The 16009-nt window shown below is 39.9% G+C and overlaps 1 protein-coding gene across 1 annotated transcript in view; it reads left to right on the top strand.

The window, feature by feature from the left end:
- basp1 (brain abundant membrane attached signal protein 1) overlaps window positions 1-5294 on the top strand; it is a 46498-nt gene extending 41204 nt beyond the window's left edge. Inside the window, exon 2 of the mRNA XM_023335390.1 lies at window positions 2227-5294. Coding sequence (XP_023191158.1) covers window positions 2227-2848 — 622 coding nt within the window. The 3' untranslated portion in view covers window positions 2849-5294. The remainder of the gene's footprint in view (window positions 1-2226) is intronic.
- Window positions 5295-16009: the final 10715 nt, after the last annotated feature.

Here is a 16009-nt window from a genome sequence, read left to right on the forward strand (position 1 = left end):
TTTTCTCTCTGAATTTTGAGGAAAAAAGTTAACATTTTGAGGCGAAAGTTAGAAATTCAGAGATTAATGTCATAATTTTGAGAAAAAAGTCAGAATTCTTTATTTTTTCAGAGGCATAATTTCTCTCATGTACATCTGGAATACCAAACGGGTCACTTTTAGTTTTCACCACTTAATGAGTTTAAAATAAACTGTAAAACTACCGTTGAAGTTCAGCCTCCAGTTTTAGCTTCTCGGTTTCTGTTTTCTGCTCTGAATGCAGGAGTTAAACATCCAGATGTGAACCTGAAGGAGATTCAGAGGCTTTACTTCCAGATTTCCCTCCATCGGTTCAAACCGACACACATTGAGCCGTTTGCTCTGGTTCTGCCTGATTTGCTGCATGTTGAAGTTTCCTCCCCTGTGAAGCAGGCAGATGGTGAAACCTACCTTCAGCTGATTGAGGAGCCAGAAACGTGTGTGTGAGATCTAATCATGAGGTGTGTGTGTGTGTGTGTGAGAGAGATCTAATCATCATGGAAAAACATAACAGAGTGAGAATCCTGTTGGTTGTTCTTTTGTCATTTAGTTTGCACAGGAAATTGTAGATTTCTGTGATGTTTCCCAACTGCATATTTTTCTGTTGATTTGATTTGAATGTGTGTGTGATGGTGTGTGTGTGATGGTGTGTGTGTGGTTTTCGTCTTGGTATGCTTGGAATGCATTGTTGCACTAAAGGATCTGTATGAGGTTCATTGAGTTCATGGTGCTGCTCTGTTTAACGGAGGATAAGCAGACCTGGTTCCTGGTGACCAGAGATGAAACGGATCCGCGTCTCTCCGCTGATCTGAGGTCAGGCTTTCTGTCCTCATGTGACGTCGTTTTACTCCTCATGTTTCCAGGAGCTGATGGAAAACAGACACACTTACATGAAGGATCGGTCCGAGACGAGTTTAATTAGAGCAGAGCAGTGAGTGAAACAAGCAACATGTTGCCTGTTGACGCGTTGCTCTCACATATCCGATGTTTCCAGTGTTTGTATGAATATTTGCAGCTTTTTTTTATCTTCTGCTCAAGTAAAACTGGGTTGCAAAAGAACCAAGTGGTGAAACGTTTCCACCAGACGCAGCTTGAAGTCCAGAACTTCCTCCAGCAGGTTTCGGTTTTCCAGCTCGGCTTCCATCCAAATGTCATCAGAATTATGAGCCGACTTTAAAACGCCACAAAGAAAAAGTTTCCATCTAATGGAGCGAATCAACCAGGCAACGCAAACCTGATTTATCAGATGTTGACGCTTCGCATTGCTGTGATAAACAGGAAGTAGAGGTAAATAAAACCAGCATGGAGAAAAACGGAGGGTTCTCCCAACCGAGCTGGAGGCTTCGTGCCTCTGGTACGGCACAGAGTTCGTTACGTCAGAGCTCTTTCAGCGAAAGTGTTTCCATCTCCGCATCGACTCTTTCAGAAAAACCAAAAACTGACGAGAACAAGCAAAAAACGTTTTTGAAAAAACGGAGGGAGTCATTTTAAATGTTTCTGTTTCCATCAACCTTTTCTAATGCAAACCTTCAAAATGTGCATAAAAACGTTGATGGATGCTCGTTTATTGTTGAACGTTTATGCTGTTAGCTTGTAGCACTGGCGCTACTGAGGCTACTAGCTTTGTAGCACAGACCAAAAACTTAAAGCAGCACAAAATATCTGTTACAAAAAACCAAAAGTAGTGACAAATATTATACATTCATACAATGAACAAACAGTAGTTTGTCAGTGAACATGCAAACAGAATAATGTTATTTATATGAGTGTGATTTGTTTAACACATAAATGTGTGTGTATGCTTTAAGCATTTATGTAAAACTGCAGTGTGTAAAATGTTTGACTTTTAGAGATTTTGAAGCAAAACTTGTGAGATTTTAGGTTGTTGTGGTTCCAGGGGCTCTGCAGTATTTTGGTTTTATATTTTATAGCATATTCTAGATTCTATTTACACAAATCAAATTACATCTTGTTCTCATCTTGAGTTAAACGATATGCTTATTGCATTGCATTGCTTGAGATATTTAGCAAACAAGAATGAACGTTCAATCTGCAGATGCAGAAAACTGGTGGACAAAAAAGAGCTGCAGAAAAAATCACGTTTCTTTCCACTAAAAAGATAAATGGTTGTAAATATTTAGTAAAGGCCTGGATAACAACCATTTACATTAGAATACTAAGTTTACTTTTTTTCTCCTTCTGTTTTAGAGGCCAGAGAGTTAAAATGGGAGGCAAGCTCAGCAAAAAGAAGAAGGGATACAATGTAAACGACGACAAGTCCAAAGACAAAGACGCCCAGGCGGAGGGCGCCTCGGCCGAGGAGAGCGAAGCGCCGAAGGACAAGAAGGACGAGGCCCCTGCGGCCGGCGATGCTAAGGAGGTAGCGAACGACACGGCGGCCAAGGAGACGCCGGCGGCGGACGCCGCAGCGCCGAAGGACGAGGAGAAGAACGCCGCTCCCGCCGCCAAGGAGTCGGAAAAACCTGCCGCCAACGCCGAGCCCAAAGCAGAGGCACCGAAAAGCGCCGACGCTGCCAAGGCTGACGACAAACCGGCCGCGGCCAAAGAGGAGCCGGAGGCGAAGGCCGCGGCGCCCGGAGCTGCAGCCGAGAGCAAAGGGGAGGCCGACGCCAAAAAGACTGAGGCCCCCGCTGCGCCGGCGGCCAAAGCCGAGGCGGCCCCGGCGACCTCGCCTGACCCTAAGCCCACAGAGGCAGCGGCTCCCGCGGCGACCAAAGATGGCGCCGCTGCACCTAGTTCAACACCAGCCGCCGACGCTGCGGCCAAGGAGGCGCCGAGCAAGGATCAAACCGTAGCAGTTCAAGATTAATGGACAGCTTCTGACCTAACAACGATGACAAAGATTTAAAAATGAAATTACTAGCCCGCCCATATTATTATGATAACAATAATAATAATAATTGTAATGATGATAATGATGATTTGTTGAATAAGGAGGACTGGAGACGTTTCCCACCAATGCGTATGATTATTGCTATTATTATTGTTATGTTTTAATCTATTTTTTCTGCTGTAGTATTTGAACTTTGATACGAGTCTGTCGGCCGTGAGCCTTTGCAACGTCACCTTCATCCTTCATCCACTCATAACCTCCAGACTCCCGTTCAGAAGGCCTGCATTCATGCTCTCACCTGCAGCCTCGCTGCAGGGTGAGAGGTCAAAAGTCATTTCACCAGCTGGATCTGCATTACATCTGTCCAGTCTTTTGACCCAGAAAGCCCCGTTGTCCCGGCGGTGGAGCTGTAACTGTTTTGACTGAGGATGCTGAAGCTTTCTGGGGAATTTGAAAGGTTGAAACTCGCTGGCTTTGCAAATAATTGTAGGATTTTTTCACATAAACTTCTACATTTTGTACTGAAACCCTTAGCTATATTGTAAGAAAACTAAGTGGTTTTTTAGCATTTGTAATACTTTAAAAATTTGCAAAGCCGTGCCAAGAATACCTTTAAAATGTTCCTACGAAGCTTAAAGCAATTCTCTGGTCTTTTAATCCAATAGAAAGTGACATATCCAGCAAACAGGCGAAACAATCTGTGAGATTGTCTGAACGTCCTTATAAGGCTAAAACGGTGATGTTTACTGAGCCAGGATGACGCTCTGGAAAGGACATGTTGAGTTGTGTCTTTCTAAAGACGGCAGACTAAACTGGCACTCAAACATCCTGCGAAGCTTTTCCTCCCTGATCTAAGACAGGAAACGAAATCCTCTCCTGTAAAACTGTGACAGTTCTTCACCGTTAGGTTTTACATTAAATACTCCAGTATTTAACCTCTTTAAATATTCCTCAACAGAGATGAAACCATTTTATCAGGCCACAAAACGTACGTCTGAGCGTTGATGCAGTTTTCTTCACCTCAACATTCTGGTATTTAGAAAAGAAACAACATAAAATGGTAGAAAGTTCCAGGTTAACTTCGCTTTGGCTTAATATCCTGATATGTTTGTCAAATTTGACACCCAAGATATCCTGCCTCTGAGACTTGATTGTTACCAATTAGTCTTTACAATTAAATCAAGTCAAATATTTCACTCTTCAAGAAACATTTTCTGTTTTCAACAGAAGTTCTGACTTTTCAATCCATCCTGTAACAAACTCCAAACACAGAAACATCTGTGTTGGATTTATGCAGCTGTATATAAAGCAGCAACACCAGCAGACATCTGGAAATCAGCAAACATGAAAAATCATTCATATTTAAATGAAACGTCAGGGGGCCAAGAACTCAGCCTTGAGGTTCACACATGCTAGTTCTTGGAAATGATTTCATGTCGTTTATAGTAACACACTGCTCACAATTTACAAAATATAAGTAAGACTTCTTTAAACTTAGACTTGAAGACATCGTTATTTCTGAATGAGTGTTATGAATTAAAGTGCCAAATACGTGTTAAAATCTGAAATTGTTGCTACTCCGACGTCACCAGACCTAAAAATGGATAAAACCCGGAGCTGTTTCCACCAGAGGTACTTTGTTTGGGAAAAGAAACTGATTTGATTAATCCTTTTTGTTAGCATGTTTGTTAGCATCCCATCTGTGTAGCTCTGGAGGACACTGGAAACTAGAAAGTTCAGTGGCAAGCAGGAATCCATGTTGTAACTTTGATTAATGTTGAATTAAAAAAAAGTAAAATAGTTTATGAAGTAGTTATTCTCCCATCTTTGCGACGTAATGGGTTCAGATTCTGCTTGTGACCCGGTTGTCCACCAGTTCCACCCAGGCTCTAGTAAAACTGATGTCTTTGCATTGTTGGAGAGTAAAATACCGAGAATACCAGCAACCTAAACTCCGACCGCCAGGCCTTCCTGTTCCCTCCTGTGCATAAATGCAGGTTTAAGTGTCGTCACCTCACCGTCCGTCTCCATCCACCGACACACGGCGTCTTCCTTCCAGCACTCGTTGAACCGTAGCAGAAACAAACATCCGAGGACGGTTGTGTGTCACTTGATTATGTTTCTTTTCTTCCTCTCTTGACTCGGTAAATTGCATGTCTGTGGTTGGGTGAACCTGTAGTCCTGTCTTTTTGGTCAAGTGGAAAAAAAAAACAAAACAAAAAAAAAATAAGTATTGATAATTTCTCAGTCTGCATCCATGCCAACTGCGATCGATATTCTCATTCCATGTCTCACCGCAGCTATTTCTACATGTTCATTCAAGCAAACAGACAAAAAAAATGATATGGAAATTGATGCGTTAAAATTATATGTACTTGTATAAATGGTGCAACAGTAATAAAATGTCAGAAATTGACTTAAAGATCTTGTGCAAGTGATTTTTTTCTATAGGGAACCAGAAGAAGAACTACCTGGGAATTTGCTGTGATGACTATTAATATACAATTAATTAATTCTACATGTGAAGACAATGTGCTAATAAAGCACCGAGGTCTTTTACAGAAAACAAGAAAAGCCGAACAAAGAACGTTTAAATGTTACATAAAGTTTCACCCAGTGCAGTTTCTGTATTCGTTTGGTGGCACAGAAATAAAAGATGCATGACATCAGCAAAGGTGTCACCAGACCTAATGATGCTTTAATGCTTTACAGTCTGGAGTAGGAACAACATGTAGATGCCAAGTAAAAGTGACCCGAGGGCAGAACCCTGAGGAATCCCACATGTGACATGATGCAGTCCCAGCCTGCAAAATAACATTTGCTTTGGACATAAAGGTGAATTACTTTCTGTTCTTTGGAAAATAAACACAAAATTCCAGGGTTGAGTCGTTAATGTGTTTGGTCTTCAAGCCAATGAGCAAAGCCTGAAAGTTTAAAACCCGCTCACTGCAGCAACGACGCAACTGCCAGCGCAAAAAAGTTGATGGATATTAACTGAATTTTCCAAACGGTTAAAGAGTTGAACTGGAAACCAGTAGAGAGTTTCTGGGCTGGATCAAATCCCGCTCACACCAAGCTGCTCCCTCTCCGTGTCAGTCAGTCAGTCGGATCTTTCTTTACGTTCATTTTCTGCCAAACAACATCTTAACTGTCTGGATGCTCACAAACCACTGAAGCTTTATAAACACAGGGGAAACGCTGAGCTTTAAAGACTCAGAGAATAAATCCTACATTTTTCTCTGGCACAAATTAAAACTCAGCAAAAGTTTGATGAGACCACTGAGATTTTGCTAACGTTGAAAAAACACAAATTCATAATTGCCATGTTTCCATTAAGTAAGAAAAATAATTAAAATCTCACACGTATAAGTTTGTTCACACAGGAAGTAATAAAAACCTGCAGCGCCGTCGTCATCCTACCACTTCCTGTCGTCTTCTTCGTCGTTTCCGCCAGTAGTAACGTTCGGCTGTAGTGATTTGAAGTGTTTCCATTTTGATGCAGCCAAAAATCCTAACACAAAAACATTTAATCTGAAAACATTAGTATTAAATGAATTTATGTTTGTAATTTCAGTTTGTGTAACTTTATGATCCATGGAAACCAGCCGGTGTGGGTTTCCTGTTCTGATGCACAAACTGACATGAACCAGAACAGAACTTGGAGAAATGCCAGAGGAACGGATCAAAGATGGCCGACATGACGGGTCCCAAACCTCATGAATTTATATTCTGGTTTTTCTTCAGCCTGCTTGATTTTACTCAACAATGTAACAACTTTAAGGTTCCTGGTGATTCATTGAGTCACCAATAAATCGGCTGCCTGCTGTTGGTTCACCCTCATCATGGAGGAGGGATTGCTGCAAAGCCACGTTCCTTAGAGAAAAAAGAAAATGTTTTATGATTGGAACTGATTATAAGATGGATGGATCTGGAATATTTTCTGTCTGACTGAAGTTACTGGAGGGAATATTTTTCTTCTCTTTTTGAAAGATGATGGAAAAAAGAAGAACCATTAGAAACGTGAAAGGGAGTAAATACTTTTTTACAGCACCGTATGTTTCTAATCATAATTTATGACAGAACTCACTTCCTTTTTATTGTTAATTACAATGAGATAAAATTACAATCAGGTGGAGACGGTTCTGTTTATGTGACTTCTGAAACCAACTGAATGCACTTAAATAGGCAATAAACACAAAAGCAAACCACACTTTTCAGATTTTGATATTTTTAAAATTTGTCATTTTTTCACCTCACAGTTATGCACCAGGTTTGTGTTGGTTTGTGGATATAACAAGTCAAAATATGCATGAAAAATCAGTGAATTATTAACATTCGATAATGTTTTGCTTCTTTTAAGAGAAACAAAACCAGTTTTTCCTTCCTGATGGTATCGGCTCTGTGCGCTCTGACTCGTTTTGTTCAGTTGACTCGGATCATTCAGATAAAATATTATTAGATTGTCTCTGAATGTTCCCGCCGCCTCGGCCGGGTTATAATTTTACCGGCTATGAAAGAAAGAAAAATACTGAGGAATGAGGAAAAGTCTGAAGTTTCGCCAAACATCGATGACTGATGGCTTTATCTGCTCAGCCTCCCTGCTGCTGTTAATCATGACCCTCATCTCACACGTCTGATTTATTTCAGCCCAAACGCCGTTTATCAATCATTAAACCGATCCCACATTTTGAACCCGAGGCAGAACACGGTCAGATAAGAGAGGAAGCAAACACAGAAACAGGAACTGGATGAGAACCATCCAGTTCTCCTACCGACCGAGTAAAAACAGAGCAGAACTTTAGATACTTACAAAAAATGTTTTCTTCCTGATTTCCTGATTAATGCATGTTTCTCTCATTTCAGGGTTGAAAAAATGTGAAAAACAAGTTTTAAAAAAGGAAATCAGAAAAGAGCAAACATGTGGAAGCTCATTTTCACCATCAAGGCAAAACAAAATCTCAACAGGAATTCATAATTATGAGCTTTACAGTCATAATGAAGATTTTTGATGTCATAATTACGACTCTGAGAAAGGAAGTCATGCTGTATGAAGGCTTCCTCCATTATCTCAAAATCATGACCAGATCTCATAATTCAACTTTTTCTCATAAATGTGACTTTGTATCTCATGACTATGATTAATAAAGTTGACATTCTAACTAGTTTATCATTTGAATTTGTATATTATAATTGACTTTCAATCTGGTAATTATGACTTTGAATCTCATATTTGCTCCTTTTAAACTCAAAATTATGACTTCTGGTTTCAGCTTTTATTTTTCCCTTCCTGGCAGTAATGGGCTTCCATACAACTCTTTTTCACACGTGTTTATGTTTCCGTGTCTCAACATGTGGAGCTTTTAGAGATCCGTTAGTTCAGCTGGTGGATGATGAAGTTTGGTTCCAGTTTTATTAATTAAAATCAGACGCAGAAAAAGATCTTCTACTGAGCGATTCTGGACGGGTTCTGGTTGCAGCCGGCAGTGAAACACGTCTCCACACACACACGCCCCCACACACACACACACACACACACGTCTGCCTGATAACTGTCAGAATAAAGCTGGCTTACAGTGGAGCACAATGGAGAAAGGAAAGCTTTTGTCTCTGCTGAATGTTGTTACAAATTTCACTCCGTCGATCGACGCGAATGAACGTTTCAGATAAAAGAGGCAGACAAGCTGCAATTACACAGGACTCATTTCTGTCACATCCACTGGAAAGAGACGCAGAATGCCAAAGTGATTATCTGAATTTAGCTTTCTGCAGCGATTAAAACCCCCGATCACACACCAGGATGTGCTTCTGATACGATTTGAAGCATGAAAGCAGAGAAACGCGGCAGCTTATCAGCAGCATGCAGGCCGGGCGGCGGGTCAGGAGCGGAGTCAAGCATCTCTCATTTCTGGATCTTTGTCTGCCTTTCGTCTCCAGACCCTGAGCGCCATCAGAGACGTTCCAGGACGGAGCATCACACCTCAGAAACCAGAAGATACTTTCTACCAACGGTGCTCTCCCACTTCCTGTCTTATTCTGGTGCTGAACTCATTTTTAACAGTTTTAGATTCATACAGTTGCAACCAGATGTTTACACACACTGAATAAAAAGACACAAAAGATTTTTTTCTCACCATTTGAAGTTAAATCTGACAAAAAATTTCCTGTTTTAGTTTATTTTGAATTATCAAAATTATTTATATTTCATAAAATCCAGGAAACATTTTTTTGTAATTTGAACAGTAACTTTGAAACGGCTCAAAGTTTTTGGTTTTCCTTTCTTAAACTTCTGACACATCCGAGTTTATTTTCAGTCATTTTCAGATGAAATATTTCAGCAGATGAAACTCCAGATGAACAAACATTTGGTTTCCTTTAAAGGTTTTTGGTAATTGAATCAATAAATTATACATAAACTCTTGATCTAAGATAAACAGGATCAGGTTCACCTTCAGAAAGTTTAAATGAAAAATAAACCAAAAAAAATCTGTTCATGTCGTCATAATTTAAAATCTCTTGCAGGCAGAAAGACGTGAATCATAAAATGGCTTAACTGAATAATAATAATAATAAATGAACAGAACAGATATAATTTAGAAAGAGTAGAAATTATGAGTAAAAATTAAACATGTAAATATGTTTAATATGGGAAAAATGTGGATGAGATAAGATTCATTTTCCTTCTCGAGTTGGATATGAAATTATTATTTTTGTTTATTTCTTAATTATTTTATTTTTTCTCTCCGACATTTTATTGTTTGAAACGAGATTTGTTTTCATGTTGGATCATCGCCATGTTACACCGAACGATCGCCTGAGGGCAGTCGCCATGGAAACGAACAGATTCATTCCAAAGAACATAAAGAGATCCAAGATGGCCGACCATCAGTTCCTCACAGCTGCACTTAAAAACCAGCAATAAAACAGGATTTATTTAGACGAGTTACATGAAATAATTTAGTGCAAAGACATGAACAAATGTTTATAATCAACAAATTAATATCTGGTGCATCGTAAAGGAAAAAAGTAGGAAAAATAAATCAAATGTACTTATAAACTGATAAAAACTGAGTTTTATGTGTCAAATTAAAACAGTGGAGCTGAATAAGGTCGTCTGTTTACGACGTTTCCTCTCATTATCTTTCACTGTGACGCGTCTTTCTCTCCAGAAAATTATCCGAATGTCGTCTTCGTCCCACTGATTTTATGAGCCAGACTTTAGCATCATGCATTATTTTATGACAGTGTGAAAAATGATTTTTACAGTGAACTTCCTGCAGCTCAGCGTTCGTCGCAGTCCGCTGGGAAAGCAGAAAACAAACCGCGCTACAGAAATGAGCATTCAGGGTTTTTATCTCCAGCCTCTTCATGGAGCCGGTGAAGCGAAATATTCTCCACTTCCCATGATCCTCCTCGCTCCCTCTGTTCCTGCGTAATCTTACATAATGTTGTGAATATTTAAAGCAGGTTCAGCTGAAGAACGAGGACAATAGTTGGAAACACTCAGGCGGAAAAAAACAGACGTAAAAACACGAGGAGGGAGAAACGTGAGAGATATTAGGAATATTAGAAATATTAAAAGACCAGAAATATCAAAACATCTGAATATTAAACACAAACCTGATGTTTAAACCTGCAGAAATCTGCAAACATGATGGTGGAAGCGGATGTTAAAGTTTGACATTTAAAATGGTTGAAGGAAGCGGCTGAGGATTTATTAACACCAAATGATTTCAATAAATCACATTAAATTCAAAGTGATTTAATAAGGAAATATAATTCGTCTCAACTCAGTTTGAATTTCAGCTCCAGTTGCAACATTTGGATTTTTTTTTATAGGTTTTTAGTTTCTGTGATTGTTGGAGGAGTTTGAAATGTTTCTGGTTGTAGAAAACTGAAGGAATTAAAAGTTTTACTAGTAAAATTCAAAATTAGAATTATGAAAGCGTTTAAAACCCAATAAACTATAACTAACTGAAGACAGAGGTTTTCAGAATGAGATCCTGGTGTAATTAGTTTCACTGACTTTTAAAATATTTACATTAATGTCAGTTTTGACCTCCAACTGTTTAATGTTGACAATGTTCAGTGATTTTCCTTTATGTTATTATTAATAATGACAATAGTAATAGCAAGTCATTTAATATTAATTGAATCTAATTATAGCAAACAAACTGAGTCGTTTTAGTGCAGTAAGATCCTCCTGCGTTTTTAAATGAATCCCTGATTTCATTCATAAATAGAGCGATAATTACTGCCATCAAGTAAAAACTGATTTCATACGTTCACACACAATAAAACCAGATTTAATGAAAATATTTTTATCTTTTAACTCTTTCAGAAACATTTAGAGATGAGCCGAAAGGCGACAAAATAGAAGGAAGAAAGAAAAGATGAGAAATACAGAATTAAAGATCATTTCAGCCAACAACGGCCCAGTCAAAGGAGCGCGAGGGTGTGTGTGTGTATGTGTGTGTGTGTGTGTGTGGGTGTGTGTGGATGAAAATAACTGCAGATACCTGCTTTGATGTCCGGCTCTTCAGAACCCCATTGAGAAATCAGCTGGACCCCGAACCTCAGCGCAGCGCCTGATTGGTCAGGAGTTCTGCTCCTCCAACGCCATTGGCTGCTGAGGCCACTCTGATGCCGAGGTTCGCCTAGCAACAGGCGCCAAAGCATCTACTGCAGAGCGCCCATTTCACACACACACACACACATGCTGAGGTGGGTTTATGTGGGTGAGCAGCTGATGTGAAGACAGTATCCACACACACACACACGCACACACACACACACACGCACACACACACGCACACGCACACACACACACACACACACACACACACACGCGTGCAGTGATTACAGCTCGCTGCGGCTCGTTTAATTCGTCCATAATGAGCAGCTTCAGCCGGCAGGAGCAGCTGGACGGTTTAAAGCTCTTCACTGATCACTGCGCTCGGCTCTGAAACTCTAAATCAGCGTTTAAAAGCAAACATATGCCGACTTTACGGCTTCCACAAACACAGAGAAACATCCGGATAATCTCTTCTTCTGCTTTATTGTTTCCCATTTCTCTTCAAATGCCGTTAAAAATGGTTCCAGCAAACGATGCGACTCAACGCCGAGAAAAACAGACAGGTCAGTTTTTACAGTACAACAGTGAAAGGCTGATCAAAGAGTTAAAAATTAAACCAAATTACACACTAAAATTCAGAATGAAAACTAAACTGTTCGATATGAAACGTTAAAATTCAGGAACATTTCGGTTGTTTTTCTGGGAATTTGACATTTTCATAAACATCAGCGTATTAATGGACTTTATCTGGCAAAACAAAACAAATAATGTTTTATATTCAACAACAATTTTCCTTTTTATCTTCGTTATTTACGGTTTTCAGCAGCAACAATCTGAAAAGTGTGGTGTGTATTTGTATTCAGCCCTCGATTCTAACCTCACCTACTGAGCAGGAAGATGTTTGGATCTGAATGACTCCATCACGCCGCCATCATCCTGACCTTTCACCCCTCTGCAGCTTGTCCCTCCTCGGGGCGCCATGTCTGCCGTGTCAATCCACATCTGGACACTCACTGCATCGCTTTCTCAGGTACTTGGACTACACCGCTCTCTATCTCGGCTCATTTCTGTTCTTATTGCAAACTGGACGAATCAAACAGGAGATTTGACTTTAAAGAGGTAAAATTCCCCGTCAGTCGTGGATAAAACTGGTTTTATATCTGATGCAGAACCTCAGAGTCGCCTTACATCACCTGCAATCTGTTCCTGGAATGATCTGAGTTCTTCCTCCTACCTAACTTTCTCACCTGTGTTTGAAACATTCACAGTGAAACTTCAGTGTGTTCTGCTGGGCTTTCATGTGACAGACCCACAGGAAGTAATGCCCTGTTAGGAAATAAAGAAAAGTACAAATTATTTCTAAAAAGGTTTTAGAAATAATCTATTTGTGAAATAATATTTCTGTCATTTCCAGATGAAAGTTTTTTGGGGGACTTGATCATTTTTTCTATTGTAAAAACTGAAATTTTTACTCATTTTCTTCGCAAATTAGCTCAAGTTAAATCAGATTGGACACATTTAAGTGTGACTTTGACTAGGCCACTCAGCAATTCAAAAAGCGAGGTGAACCTGAGCTTCAGTCTAAACTGGTTTTCTGTCCGTTTCTTTCAGATTTTCTCTCCAGTTGATCGTTTTTCCATTTGATCGGCTTCCCCGCAGCATCATGCTGCCACCAGCTTCACACTCAGATAGTTTTTTATTAATCTAGAAAAAAAGAGGAACATTTCTGAGTTTGGAAAGTTAAAAATTCAAAATATTGAGATTAATCTCTGAAAATGTCTAGGAAAAAAAACTGGAAATTTCTGATTTTCCATAGTTGAACATTTTTGATTTTTGAAACTCAAACTCAAAAGTTTTTCCTAGAAAATTTCTATGATTTATCTAAAACTGTGCAGCTCTTTCTTCCTACAAAGCCCCTGATTCACAGCTGTATTTCTAAGACTGTTTCTCTTCGTTCAGGTGAAAACTGGGCGCAGCTCTTGCTGGTTTTTTCTTCATTATGTCGTGTTTTTAACTGGTTTCAGGCTCGGCGCTGTTTGCTCCACTTACCAGTATTTTTAGCTGCTTTTGTCTCTTAAAACAGAGACTTCTGGGAAATCTGGACTTAATAAGTCCAGTAATTTCTCCGATGCTCTTCTTTGCTCTCACTGTGCTAAAATTAGTCAGAAGCAACTTCAGGCCGTCAGTTCCAGTCGTCTGATCGCGGCCAGAGCGCCGGACGCTGTGGGAACGTCTGAGGCTCGACCTCTGACCCCTCAGAGTCCAATAAATCACGGTTATTTTCAGTGAGTCTCGCCGCAGGAAGCACACAGATTACAGCACCTTCTCACTCTGCTTCATTATTTTTTCATGAGTGTAGCGGTTGCTAAGAAACTACAGCGGCGTTTCTGAGTCTGAGGCGCGCTGACGGGAACGATGGCGGAGGAGGAGGAGGAGAAAACGGGTTTGATGGTTTTTTTTTGCTCAGCTTGTCAGGAGCTGAAAACTCGAAGCATGAAGGTGAAGAATGTTTTATTAGTGAACAAAGCTGGATCAAAGTTAAGCTAATAATAGCAGCTGCTTGTGTCGTCATGGAGCCGACAGCTGAGCGCGTACACACACACACACACACCCCTACACACACACACACACAAACACACACACAGACTTATTATCAGTTTATCCTGCAAAATCAACTAAAATCTTTTGTATCTGTGAAGTATTGTATCAGTAATAAAATAAGTGAAAAACCACCGAGCCTGAAGGTAAATGTGATTCTTATTAATTATTTGATTTGCTGTTTGAGAAAATACAGAAAATGAAAATACTGTTAAAGCATCGAATGTTGATTATTTCTACATTGAAGGTGAGTTCAGGTTCTCGTCTGAGAAGTCAGGAAACCTTCACAGCTTCGCTCACACAGCAGAAATAATCACATTTCTGCTGAAATCTGATTATTTTACGTTGATTATTCTACTAACTAAATGCAACTGTAATCAGATTTGAGTGTGAAAGGTTTCTGACTCCGGAGCGACCTGCATACGCAGAAGAAGAACGTAAACGTCACCCAGCAGCGCGTTAAGATGGCCGCCGCCGCCGGCGTCTGGGGATGGATTCATGTTTCTCAGACATCGTTTACGTCCAGATTTATCGTCTGGATTCTTTATGACGCACGTCTCACATCGGTGACATAAAAGTCGGATGAAATGCAACATGATCGTTTGGACACTTTAAAAACTATCAGATATGATTTAGTTCCACGTTTTGGAGGTAAAACGATCAGGATCAGTTCAGACTGCAGTTACAAATTCACAGGACCAGCAGTATGAATGTAACGCTGCATCAGCAGAAATCCATCAACAGACTCTGGAGATCATTTCACTGCATTTACACCTGGTGCAGGATTTGTAACTTTCAGAAATCTGTCAGGTTCGGCTCTTTATTCATCTTTTGTTTAAATCGGTTCCACAGACTTTCAATAATCAATTCATTTGTATATTTTCTACAGCCAATCAGGCAGATCCATTAAATACCTTCATCAGAGCAGCTTCACATGTACAGTTAGTTATTTAAAGGGACCAGTGATCAACAACATGGAACAAAATGGTTCCAACTAGTCAACTAGTTCCAGGCCTGTTGACTTGTGCAATAATAAAACTAGTCAATAAGTAAATATTTTGAGCTCTAATGAGAGTCTAGATCACTATGAGGCTCAAATGGCTTTAATTAATTAACAAGAGCTCATTTTACTCTTTGCATTAACTAATAAGAAACATTATAAATCTACTAGTGGGACTCAATCGTGATTTTTTGTTACTTTATTCATTTTTTAAATCCTTTTTTTACTCACCAGCTCTCCTTGTTCTAACTGCGATGGTGAAGCTCAGTGATTGCTGCAGATTGCTGCAGATTGCTGCAGATTGCCGTCGTCAGTCAACCAGAACGCCATCGACTGTCCCAGATTCGCCGAGTCTCCCTCGACTTCGTCTCCTGGGACGGACAGACAGCGCTCGTCCCCCTGCGTCTGCTGAAGAGGTTTAAGACTCAGGCGACACGAAAAACAGCAAAACTATTTTCAGCTTTTCAGCTCGACCTCCGGGACGCGAGGCTGCTGTCAGAAAATCTTAAGAGGAATTTATTTTTAGTGTAAAATTAGTGAGGATGTTGCTCTGTTTTTGTCTCACTGCAAGTTGGAGGAGAAAAACTTCCGATCCAAAGAAACGACGGAACAAAGAAAGTAAAAATAGTCAAATGAGTGAAAAATCTGCTGCCAGACGCTTGCAGAGGTAATATTCTGATCGCAGCGCTGTTCACACAAACTGATTAAAATAAAGCACAGCCGCCATCTTGTTTCTGGAACAAACCTCGGCCTTAAAGTCCAAAAACATCCAGAGGACCAGCAGCCTGGAGCAAAACTGATCATCTTAATTCATTCATAAAACCCTTTATTAATCTGAATCAGCTCATCTTAAACTTGGCCAAAGCCTGGACCGTCCGTCCATAACGTCCAGATTTCTGAGTCTCTTTCTGTTAGAAGGAGTTTTGCTATAAAACATATAAATTTATCTCAAACAAGTACAAACTTT

Source organism: Xiphophorus maculatus, chromosome 6 (genome assembly GCF_002775205.1).
Source record: "Xiphophorus maculatus strain JP 163 A chromosome 6, X_maculatus-5.0-male, whole genome shotgun sequence".
Classification (NCBI taxonomy): Eukaryota; Metazoa; Chordata; class Actinopteri; order Cyprinodontiformes; family Poeciliidae; genus Xiphophorus; species Xiphophorus maculatus.